This window comes from Scomber japonicus, chromosome 24 (assembly GCF_027409825.1).
Source record: "Scomber japonicus isolate fScoJap1 chromosome 24, fScoJap1.pri, whole genome shotgun sequence".
NCBI lineage: Eukaryota > Metazoa > Chordata > Actinopteri > Scombriformes > Scombridae > Scomber > Scomber japonicus.
The window spans coordinates 4,658,936-4,671,406 of NC_070601.1; the positions used below are offsets into that span (position 1 = coordinate 4,658,936).

The window sequence follows — 12,471 nt, forward strand, 5'->3', positions numbered from 1 at the left end:
CAAATTTTATTCAACCATCACAGATATTACATTCCAGTAAAACATTGTCATTGAATTACATTCAATGTTTGACAGTTTAAATTTCAAACTCAGGCTGAGCAGAAGTGCCTGGTCACATCCCAGCAGGTGGACTCCAGTTCTCCACACCAGTCAAGCAACACTAAAAAAAAAAAACACACATTACTAGAGAGCACTTGAGTTTTGAAAAGAAATTGCAATTCACATGTTAGCTTAATAGAATCTGCAGATAGAGAAGTCTGCCATGGCAGTACAGGATTGGGGATACATACCTGACATCAGTCTTGGTTCCTGCTGTGTACTGCCCCCTACAGGCCAGCTGCTCCACACACTGCTGTAGAGAAAATAGTTAAAGCAGGAACAATACTGGTCACTGCTCAGGGTTTGATTATCACCACATTAATATAAATTTTACTGGTTTTGCATCACTCACCTTCAGTCAGTCTGCAGTATGACGAGCAGCTCATCAGTAGCTCTGCCTGCAACAGTCAAGGAACATTTACTTCACATCATAAGTCATATGGCTACTTTGATTGAAAACTGTTATTTTCTACCACCTATGAAAGTTCAACTTCAAAGCTTCCTTAAAGGAGTGAGTCTGAAGTGTGCAGCCTTGTACTCATTGGGCCAAGCTCTGCAGCAGCTCAGCGACAGACTCTAAAACAGAACCTGCAGCCAAATACAGAGATACTCTACCAGCACTGTAACACTGAGCCAGACACACACTACCTGGACAGCTGACTGAGCACTGGAGTTAAAGAAACAGCCACCATGATGTGGTATCTACTGCAATTTAAACATTTTGCTGTCTTTTAAAAATCACTACAAAATAAAGAAATGTAAAGTTCTGGGACATGACTTGAATGCAATGTGAATCTTAAAGTGAACCATCACAACTCTGTTTACCTTTACTCCAAAGAAAAAGGCTGGGGGTTGGTAGTTTCATCCCATGGCAGCGGCTCTGTCATGGGGGACCCAGCATCTCTGAAACAAAACATAAAGGTCATAACGTGCTGCAATGGAGCCACAGAAATTGGAGGGCAGGCAATGAACAAAAAGTTGACTTAATTACTGGTTTATATATCTAAAGTCAGGTAATCCTTGTGACCTAATATGTGCACATAAGTGCTCAAGTTCAGCTGCGTGGTTGAACACGTTCAGTAACGTTAGCCAGCAGCACAGTAAAGTGAACAGGTCACGCAAAAACCGCCAAAAAACGACTCATAAGCGCCATTTTATAAAAGTACTTGAACTTTCTCACGAATTTAGTCCAATAATACATTTCTTTAAAAAAGCTGAAATTCTTACCACGTTTAAACAGACAGAGTCACGTCTCCCACACGTTTTTCTTCTAGACTGAGCTCCAGAGCGAAAGGCACGCTCATATTTATAACCTACGGCTGTCGCAGTGCATTATGGGAAGAGACGCCCTTCCAAAGATCGTCTCTTAAACAGAACGACCACTAGTTTATTTCCCCCTGGATCTTCATTCATTTTATATATAAGTATAAAAGGTGAAACAACAACATTTGTACAACATAAAATTTTAGAAAACCGGTCTTTAGGATAGCTCAGTGAGATAAGTGGTGGGCATTAGGTAATTTAAATTAAGATTGTTGGTTCAATCCCCGTCTAGGGTCATTGATCTTTAATGTTACTTTACAGCATTGGTGGTAACTCCAATTAGAATACTGCCCCCTGTAGGCAACCAGTAGAAACACATCCACAATCCTCTTTGGAGGATTTGGGATTTTAGGCCGATAGGACGCAGACAGATATGTGAGCAGGCCGGGGATCGAACCCACCACCCCCAAAACTCAAACCGGCTGTCTAAATCATTGAACCACAGGCTCACATTGGCTCCACAAGTTTTCATCAGTATTTGACTCTCCAGCAGTTTGTCTGACTTTCAAAAAACTGTGCAACAATTGAACCAACAACCTGATAGCTTCCCAAGTAGTCATCGAAGGCATTAGATGTGTCTGACTTGGAAAAACGATTGGACATAGTGAGAATTGAACCCACGACCACTAAGATTCAAAGCAAACAGCTAACAAACTGAGTAATTAATTTATTCTTAATGGTAATTGAATAAATTGCATATAGTCTTACTTATATGTAGACTAATCAGCTGATGTGATTTTATGAGTCATCCACTCATTGATCTCATCAAGGTGCGGCTTCATTAATTCTTCATTAACAATTAATTAATTCCAAAGATCGTCTCTTAAACAGAACGACCACTAGTTTATTTCCCCCTGGACGATAAAACATACAGTATTATAGGTTGACTGCTCACCAGCCACACTCAACACAAAATGTTTTGAAAATATTATAGCCTATTTGTTGAACTTATTCATGTAAATATGTAAATATATTATTACTGTGATAAATTAATGTAAACATTGTCACTACAGTTCAACAAGCTAGTTCCACCAACAGAATATACAATGGCTTTATATGAGAAAGTTGCAAACTCATTATATAATTCATTCCATCATTTTAAGTCTTCCACTGGGAGATGTTTTCAGGACATCCCTCATACCCTTGCAGTGCTAGTATGAAGTAAGAGAGCTTTCTTATAGAATTTTAAATCAGTATAGACTGGGTAGGCTGTCATGAATATTATTTCATATATTTTTAATCAGGTGATCTCATCAGGATCAAAAGAGTGCAGAAATACACACTTGAGCTACAGCAGTGGTCTCCAACCTGCTCCTGGAGAGCTACTGCCCTTAGGTATCTCCCCACTCTAACACACCTGATTCTAATTATTAGCATGTTATCAAACCTTTTAACGAGCTTCAGCTAATAATTAGAATCAGGTGTGTATAAAACATGCAGGGAACTACTCCACGAAGTCGCTGGCAGAGACAACCTCGAAACTCCCTAATGGTAACTACATCATGTTCATCCATTTTATATATATAAGTATAAAAGTATAAAAGGTGAAACAACAACATTTGTACAACTTAAAATTTTTGTAAACCAATTTGTGGTATAGCTCAGTGAGATAAGTGTTGGGCATTACACTTGAAATGAAGGATGTGGGTTCAATTGTCATTTAGGGTCATAGATCTTTAATGTTACTTTACAGCACTGGTGGTAACTCCAATGAGAATACTGCCCCCTGTAGGCAACAGGAAGAAACACACCCACAATCCTCATTGTTTCGCTAATCGGCTTCAAAATAAAATATCCAAAATATTGAAAAAGTACATTTTCAAAACAAAAGCTTACAGGAAGTCGATGAGGGAACGAAAGGAAAAATAAGGCCTTGAGGTTTGCTGTGGTTGTGTGTACATTGATTCATTTCCTTCCAGGTGTTCTCAGATGTATTTATCTTAAGTTCTTCCTCCCATTTTGATTTTGACCCTAAGTCTTGTTGATAATTGTGATTTTCTAGCATGTCTAGCTGTGCTGATGACTTAAGCCAGCTAGTACTGAGCTGCTGTCATTTTAATCACATATGTTTCAGTCCCTTTGTAAATGACTGTTATAAAGGGAAAAACAAAGACATGCACACAGACCAGGGCAAAGCTTTCACACTGGCAACAGGTCCCGTGTTCTTTGAAGCCTCTTTCTGAGCAAAAAATATAAAAGTTTAAGTTAATATAAAGCTACGTTCAGACTACAGCCCCCACCCTTAACATGGACAGAATCATACATCATTCAAGTAATGTTAAGAGTGAAAACAATCAAAATGTGGTTTGTATAAAATACCATTTATTCAAAAAGTGATGCTGTCATTAGTAAACATTAATAGACAGTTTCTGTAGAGCTTTGATAGTTAAAATTGTAGGGAGAGAAGTGGGGAGGTGAGATATTCACTGGTACAAGAGACCAGAAAGAGAGTGAAAGTTGCATAAAAGTAAAAAGGGGTAAAAAAGGTATTAATTGAAACAGAAACACAATTTGTACTTTACAACTGGCTATAATAATAACTTCATTTGTATAAACCATGCAATAAATGGTGCTCAAAGTGCTTTACATAAAAGTAACATGAGCAATGTGACAAAAGGAAATAAAAATATTGATGTAATATAAAATGTACATAGTAAAAGTTAAAAAATATAATAAAAATATATAAAATCAAGTAAAATACAATTATTGAAAGACGTGCAGTAGTGACAGATAAAGCTAGTTAAAATCTAAAGTGAAGAGATATGTTTTAGCTTTCTCTTAAACATATTTAGTGAACGTGCTTCTCTGATATTTATCAGTAGTGTGTTGCATAGTTCTGAGGCGTAATTGAGAAAAGCTTCATCCCTGATTGTCTTTCTGATGCTGTGAAACCTCCAATAAACCAGCAGCAGATGACTGCAGTGTTCTTTAAGACAAAAACTTAACAATGGAGTTAGGGAGGACTCTCAGTCTCTCAGTGTTTTTTTCGGGAGGCCAACAAAAACTAAGCCAACATTTTAAAGCTTTTGAGATCTCAACAAAGTTCATTTCTACCAGTAAAGTTACCTGCAAGCACTTGTTCATTACCAAAGTCCAGATACTTCCAATCTTTTGTCCTTTACACAACTAATATGAGAGTAGTATATCAATCTTCTAATCGCTTGGCAAGAAAAAAAAGAAAAAGAAAACATTTCTAAAAATATGAAATTATATTCCTTTAAGTGTAACAGAGTCTTTCAGTCAGTGTAGACCAGGTCCTCTGAAGATGTAAAAAAGGACATTGTCTACAAGCTAGTATACAATTCAATATCTTGGAAGAATAACATTTCCAGTAATAAATTGGTTAATTAATTCATGAATATTGAATTGGTCACCACAACTAACTCAACTCTAACAGCTCTATCTTTACAGATAGAGACAGAATTGTAAAGAAATTAAACATCACCATTTTTCTCTTATCACAGAATTTAAAACATAACTCAGCCATCAAAGTCCAGCTTGCAGCAGTCTCTGTTCCTTGTGAAGCACATTTTGTCATGGGGGGGGGGTTTTCCTGGTTCCGCTTCTCAATGTCATCGCTGAGCATTTATTCAGAGGGCCACTCTGCAGAAAAAAAGATCATTCAAATCATAACATGTCTTTTTTTTCTGGCATAGACGCCTTTATTTGACAGTAGAGAGACAGAGACTTTTTTCAGAGACTTTTTTAGTAGTCATAGTAACATCACACTTTAAAAGTTCTCTATTAGTCCAGTAAATAAAAGTCTGGAGTCAAAATCTGCAGTAAAATTACAAACATGTCAGCAGAAAAATATATTAAACTATCAAAAGTAAAAGTTCTTGTTATGTAAAAAAAAAATGGTCCCTGTAACTTATATTCATGTTTAAATAAAGTTTCCTCCACAGCTGGAGGACTTGCTGGCTTCTCTGTTAAAATGTTAAAGTTAAACTATCACAGTCACAATGCATCTGATGGTAAAATGGTTAAAGTAGAAACTATTTTTACAAAGTTTTTGCAAACTAAAAAATCCCTGTCACACACATTCAGAATGGTGCAAGCAACCTTCCAGCTGGGTCTTATTGGGTCAGTTTGATCATTGTTTCACTCACCAGCTTCATTACTAGGATTTAGGGCCTCAGCAGCTTCCAGGTCCTGGGCGGATGTTTCATTGCCTTCAGGCACTGTTGAGCTCGCTATTGAATGATAAAAGAATTGTCACAACCACAATACATCTGTCAGACTGTCAAACTTCTAGTTTACTACAGATATGAATCAAGAACCAATAAAAAGCTCACCAGCTCTGTTGCTGTTACTGTGGGTCACAACAGATGTTGAGTCCTGATTGGATGATTCTTGGACAGCTGGAAGTAATGGTTCCCTCTCTGTCAAATGAATGGCACAACCATGATGCAGTTATCACAGTGAATCCATATTACAGGTTTTTCAGCTGCTGCTATTTAAAAAAACATGTTGGTTTATTTTTATCTGTTAAACTAACAACAGTATGATTGATGACTGTGTAAAACCACAAGGGAAACATCACTTTACCTCTATGTAACACAAAAAACAATCACAGTAAGAAAATATAAAAGTTTTAATCCAGTTCTTGTTTTGGTTTGTTGCGTGTCCCTCTTAGCTTGACCAATGTTGTGTGTCTTGGTATTAAAGAAAAATTGTCAAACTTAATTTTACTTAATGGTATTATTAGTTACACAATCTATATTGTTGTATGGTCCTTATGGAACTGGTATGTATATGACCTGTTAGTAAGTAAATCCAAAGAGTCATCACACAACACATCATGGAGAACAGATTTACAGGAGAATTTAACAGAGGAAAAGTTATTACAATACAAATGGATAAGCAGACAGTAAATTACCCCAAGTAGGCTGCACCTCTTAAACCCAAATATTCCAGATGCTTACATTAAATGTAGCATCAGAAAGGATCTTTATTTTATTGCATGTAGGAATGTCCCCTGATACTCTGTTTTTGGAAGAAAGTGACCTGACCAGTCCAATCATTGATAAAGACCTGACTCTCAAACCAAAACTATGTTTATTTTATATTCAAAAATGAAAGACCCTTTCTCAATATCTGTTTTTAGAAGTTAAAAGAAGTATAGTCTGCTCATAGAAAAAAGAGAAATCTTATGTAACTTCACAGCAGCTGACAGGAATTACTTTTCACTTTGTTTTAGTAAAGATAAACTACACCACAAAGAACAAGCTCAACAAGTTTTGGAAAATTTGGGTTTTCTGTAATTTCCTTGAGAACAATGATATTGAAGTATAAATGGTTGGAATGATGAGCTGAACTGAGCTGTTGTTTTTTGTATGTTTTTTAAACTACCATGCTGGTTGTATGTACAGTACAGAGTGTTAGAATATATCTTCGTTACTGTGTGTATTATACTCATTAATAAGTATGTGTATATGCTGAGATGATATGATTTTTTTTACCTTTAGAATAATGACTTTTGTACCAACATGTGCTTACTTGTTCTGTTGTTCCTTGTTTGTAAAATTAATAAAATATTAAATGAATAATTGAAAAAAAAAAAAAAAGTTGTACATAAAATTTGGTTAAACAAAATATTCTTTTTCAACATCACCTGAGTGTAGCTTTAACATTTCTTTAATTAACCTGGTATGTAAAATATGATTTACGTGCTTTAACAGGTAAAACTGATGACCAGTAAAACACAAATGTAGTTACAGATTGTTACAAATAAACAAATTAATCAGTTTAAGTTGACTGAAGGCATTTGAAAACGATATTTTTGCTTGTAAAAGCTTTGATTAATAATTAAAGACAAATAGGTGATTCATGTCCCATCAACAGCTTTTCCTGTATTAAAAGGACAATTAATAAAACTCTTCATCCTTTGTACTCCATTAATTCAAAGTCTTACAAACTGTCTGATATATAAAAATATTCAATACATATTTTATCTAATAACAAAGTGGCACCTCAGAAAGTATTATTAGAATAATTAAATGAAGGAGTAAATGTGAGTGAATGAAACATGGAAACAAAATCTGTGTTGTTACAACTCACCAGGAAAGAGGTAGAAGTTCTTAGTGAGAGTGCATCTGTCTTTGGTTGGCATCTGCTTTTTGGTCTGAGAGAGGAAATCCTCGTCAAAGCGGTGTATGACCTGTGAGGTTCAAACATTGTGACATGAAGCAAAGCAAATAAAACAGTAACTACTGATTGCTTTTTGGTCTTGTTGCCTACAGCTGGTCCTGTTTACTTTCCATTATATTAATTGTTTTCTATTATACATGAAAACTTTACACCCAGACTCAAACTTACTCTTCCGAAAAGTTCCTCAATGTGATCCTTACATGCGAAGGTGTTCAGAACATCAACAATATACTGGATAAAAAAAGACCCATTCTCTGTATGTCTGTATGAGGCGGTACCTGCAGGAAAAACAGTTTTTATTGCATCAATCAATGCAAATTATTATGTTTATGTTCCTGAGCATTAAAATAAAATCTTATCCTATTTCAGACTCACCAGGTGTGCTAGAAAGAAAACGTATGAAGTCTTTTTCTCTGGGTGCACGTCGCAAACAACAATCCTCAATGTATTCATCACCTGCAGACAGTGATTGGTCTGACTGTTGTGCATGTCGCACAGCTCCTCCTTTCTCTGCAACACATGTGACATACTTTAAATACAGATCACAAGGGCTTCGTCACTTAATTCTGCTAATGTCACCATAAAATACTAAGATATTAGCAGAATTATATGAGGCTATATTATTATACAAAACATAAAGCTATTAAATATCCAGTAGGTCCCACAAGAACTATGTTGATGTTTGTTATATGTGAGAACAGATGAGAGTCACCTCCTCTGCCGGCCTGGATGATGATGATCTTGGGTTTGTTCAGCAGCTGTGGACAATGCTCTGTGTCCAAGTGTTTGTAAATGTTATCAATGGGGAAGTTGTCCTGTTCTCTGTCCGGATCGCCTTTTTTATAGTTGACACCGAGGACAGCTCCCTCTTTCCCTAGAGACATGATAACCACAAACATGCTGTCTGTCTCTCTCAGTTTTGGATGCCTGGAGAACTTAATTACAGCTTCTTCAATCTCCTGTGAGAACACAAACAAGTCAGATGCCAGTTACTGTTTCACTAAATCAACCAGACAACACAAAGGTAACATTTCATTTATACTAACATGAGGAAATGTGTTTGGTTTTAATCAAAAGTACCTTTCCAGTGAGGTTTGTGTATTTCACCACCTCGTATCCCAGCGCTGTGAGCAGTTTCTCCATGTTGTCCTCGTCTTTCTCTGCTCCTCTTCTGTTCATTACCTCGTCAGTAAACTCTATGTTAGTGATTAGCAAGGCCACACGATGTCTGATGGAATTTTTGGTCACGGTGTAAACCTGAAAAATAGAAATTTAAACTAACACTTTACACTGTACATAGTAGACATACTTAGCTCAAAGAAAAACATTTTATTTCTTGACAAAATATGTGCAAAAATATGTTTGTGCATTAAAATACATTTCCCAAATATTTCCTGTACATTGCTGAAGGTAAATCTATCTATTAAAACCATGTGACATATTTGATAATGCTTTTATGAATGACTAACTCTTCTATCATTCTGTTTCTCCCTCCAGAATTCATCCGTTGTTGGGATGAGTGTAGTTGACCATCCCTTGTCCGTCAGGGACTCTGCAGCTGTGAACGGCAAAACACAACATCACTGTTCAAAATGAAGTTCTTCTACTTGTGAACTACACCTGTGAAATATGTCAGCTCACCTGACTGAACAGGGTGACCAGAGGACAGACCCAGGTCTTTGTGAAGTGTAGGATCTCTTTTATAAAGATGATCAATGAACCTCTTGCTGGCTTCATCTCCTTTCCTCTTCACTGTGTCAATGAGGGAACGTGCTCTGTCTGTCCTGGTACTGTTCTTGTGAAGTATTGAGTCTACTTCTCCCTCATTCATGATGCCATCCTCTAAAAGATCATCCAGGAGCTGCTTAATAACTGCACTGTTCACCATCTCCACAAACTTGGTCCTCACTTTGGAAAGTTCCTTATCTAAAAGAGGAACTATGAAGCAAAGAAAAAAAATTACATTTTAAGTTTTCTTGGGTTGATTTAAAGAAGGAGCTAAAGATTAATAATACATACGATAAAACATTTACAAAAGCATACATTTTTCACTAGCTAACTTTGTGATTATATATCACACTCCATTAGTCCACTAAATAAAAGTCTGTCTTCAACATTTTACTGATGTAAAAATGTAGCATAAATGGAGTTAAGTTACCTAAAAATTGTGATCAAGTACAGAAAGAACATAATTGCAGTTAGTTACTGTGGGGAATATAACTATCAATCTATTGAATATTAAAACATTTTACTCACCAGCTCCAATGTTTTGAGAAGCTACAAGCATCTCTGTCAAATGAATGAAGAACAGTCACAACCATGATGCAGTTATTACAGTAAATCCATATTACAGGTTTTTTAACTTCTGCTATTTAAAAAAATACATTGGTCAGATATGTCTTTGTTGCAAATACATGTATTTGTCAAAATAAATGTTTTATTTTTATCTGTTAAACTAACAACAGTATGATCGATGACTGTGTAAAGCTACAAGGGAAACATCTTTACTAAATCAAGAACTACTGTGTCCAATTTGGGATTTTTTTCCCCTTTCACCAACTGAAGTGGAATATATATTAATCCATTAATGATGTCCAAAATTGAGAAAGAACAACAACAACAAAAGGGTTAGATGAGAAAATCTAAAAGTTTTTATTAAATAATTTTATTGTTTCATTTTCTGTCCATCTTTCCTTGTTAATATCATTAAAAAACAAAAAGCACAAACTGGTAAATATGTGATATTAGTCAAATTGTATTTACTTATTGGTATTATTAGTTTCATGATCTATCTTGTTATATTGTCCCTGATTTATAATATGCCTATAAATTTGCTCTGGTTTAAGGATAAAAATACGAATTTGTCACACAGTGCAAGTTCTAGTTATAATCACATATAGTAAAACTGCTTATGGACACATTTAATCCTCCTGTTGTCCTTGAGTCAAGGAAGGAAGGGGGGAAGAAGGAAGGAAAGGAGGGAGGAAGGAAGGAAGGATGGAAGGAAGGAAGTTAGGAAGGGAGGGAGGAAGGATGGAAGGAAGGAAGGAAGGTTTGTTTAACCCTCCTGTTGTCCTTGAATCAAGGAAGGAAGGAAGGGGGGAAGGAAGGAAGGAAGGAAGTTAGGGAGGAAGGAAGGAAGGAAAGAAGGAAGGAAGGACGGAAGGAAGGAAAGAAGGACAGGAGGAAGGAAGGAAGGAAGGAAGGAAGGAAGGAAGGAAGGAAGGAAGGAAGGAACAGTCAAAACAGATGACGACAGGAGGGTTAACGTACTGTTGATCAAAGCTGTGGAGAAAGTAGCTAAATGAAGTTGTACACATAATTTGGTTAAACCAAAGATTAATTTTGATCTGGTGTAGTTTTGATATCTCCAAACATCTACGATTAACCTGGTATGTAAAATGTTATAACTGCTAGAACTGATGATGATTAAAAAAAAAAAAAAAAATCTACAATTTACAACAATTGATTAATTTGACTGATAAAAAACGAATTTTTGCTTATAAAAATACAGATATTAATTACTTTTAAAGTGCTGTAAGCATGCATGAAAGTGCAATATTATTTAAATACTGTCATATTAAATACTCAAATTAATAAGGGCAAATATGTGATTAATATGAAAATGTACTATCTTACCTTGCTCTATCCCATCAACATTTTCTTCTCCTCCTTCTCCTCCTGTATTAGAGATGAATAAGTGTGTGTTATCTCATATTGTTTAGTCATGAAAGTTTGAGAAAATAACTGATTAAACCAGTTGAAAAAACCTTAAAGCTACAAAGCTACCCCAATTTTTCCAGTTTTTTTATTGAACAAATGTTTTCAAGCTTACCATCTTGGTCTTTTTTCCTAAGGTAGTTCTGGCATAGCTTGGACTAGTTTTAGGTCATTATCTTGCTGTAGGATGAACCCCTGACCAACTACGTGCATACCAGAGGGAACCGCATGGCGCTGCGAAATGCTGTGGTAGCCGAACCTGGATCTAGAAAAGCAGCCCCAGACCATCATGCTTCCTCCTCCATATTTGACAGGTAATGTCACACACTGAGAGCCATCCTTTCGCCTACTCAACGGTGTACAAAACTCCTGCGTGATGAACAGAATATTTTAAATTTTGATTCATCAGTCCATAACACCTTCTTCAGTAGTCCATTGGTGGTGTTTCATGGCCCAGGCAAGCCTCTTCTTCTTATTCTGACTCTTAGCAATGACTTTCTTGCTGCAACTCGATCTGTCAAACCTGCAACTCGAAGTCTTCTCTTCACAGTTGAAACTGAGACTTGATAACTATGGCCACTATAAAGCTGTGCTTGAAGCTGTTGTCCTGTGAACCACCTATCACGCAAGCTGTTGACTCTCACAAACTTGTCTCCTGACTCTGTTGTGGCTTTGGGTCTGCCAGACCTCTTCCTTTCAGAGTTTCCCCCAGTTTCTGAGTGCTTTTTGATGGTGAAGGAAACTGTACTCACTGACACCTTTGAGCTTTGAGTAACTTTGCCTCTTTTTTTTGTTAACCTCTGGCAGTTCACCACTTACCTTTGTACAATTTCAAGCTATTCACTGGACTTGAACTGCATGAATTTCAATAAAAAAAAGGAAAAATTGGGGTGTACATTGAATGCATTTGAAACACTGTTTTTTATTAGTAAAAGTTTCTATACAAATTGTTTTTAAGTTCTGGATGCACGCATGAAAACAGAACATAATAAAATAAAATAAACATAAAATATTTTCATGTTAACTCACTGGAATTCATCATTAATCATATTTAGTTTTATAATTTGAGTTTTTTCCCCAGTAAATAGACTGTGTGTTACTCAGCAATGAACATCATGAACTCAAACACACTGTTGTGAATATTTCTGCTGAATCATCATGATGTCATTTACAGTTTCA

At 36.1% G+C, this 12,471-nt stretch overlaps 1 protein-coding gene across 1 annotated transcript in view; it reads right to left on the reverse strand.

Moving 5' to 3' along the window:
- The window catches only part of LOC128354004 (caspase a-like), a gene marked incomplete at its 5' end in the record, with an annotated part of 108,168 nt that extends 98,639 nt beyond the window's left edge, over positions 1 to 9,529 (reverse strand). The window contains 9 exons of the mRNA XM_053314254.1: positions 5,718 to 5,804; positions 7,483 to 7,582; positions 7,741 to 7,850; positions 7,948 to 7,985; positions 8,052 to 8,082; positions 8,285 to 8,531; positions 8,653 to 8,829; positions 9,042 to 9,130; positions 9,214 to 9,529. Coding sequence (XP_053170229.1) covers positions 5,718 to 5,804; positions 7,483 to 7,582; positions 7,741 to 7,850; positions 7,948 to 7,985; positions 8,052 to 8,082; positions 8,285 to 8,531; positions 8,653 to 8,829; positions 9,042 to 9,130; positions 9,214 to 9,529 — 1,195 coding nt within the window. The remainder of the gene's footprint in view (positions 1 to 5,717; positions 5,805 to 7,482; positions 7,583 to 7,740; positions 7,851 to 7,947; positions 7,986 to 8,051; positions 8,083 to 8,284; positions 8,532 to 8,652; positions 8,830 to 9,041; positions 9,131 to 9,213) is intronic.
- Positions 9,530 to 12,471: the final 2,942 nt, after the last annotated feature.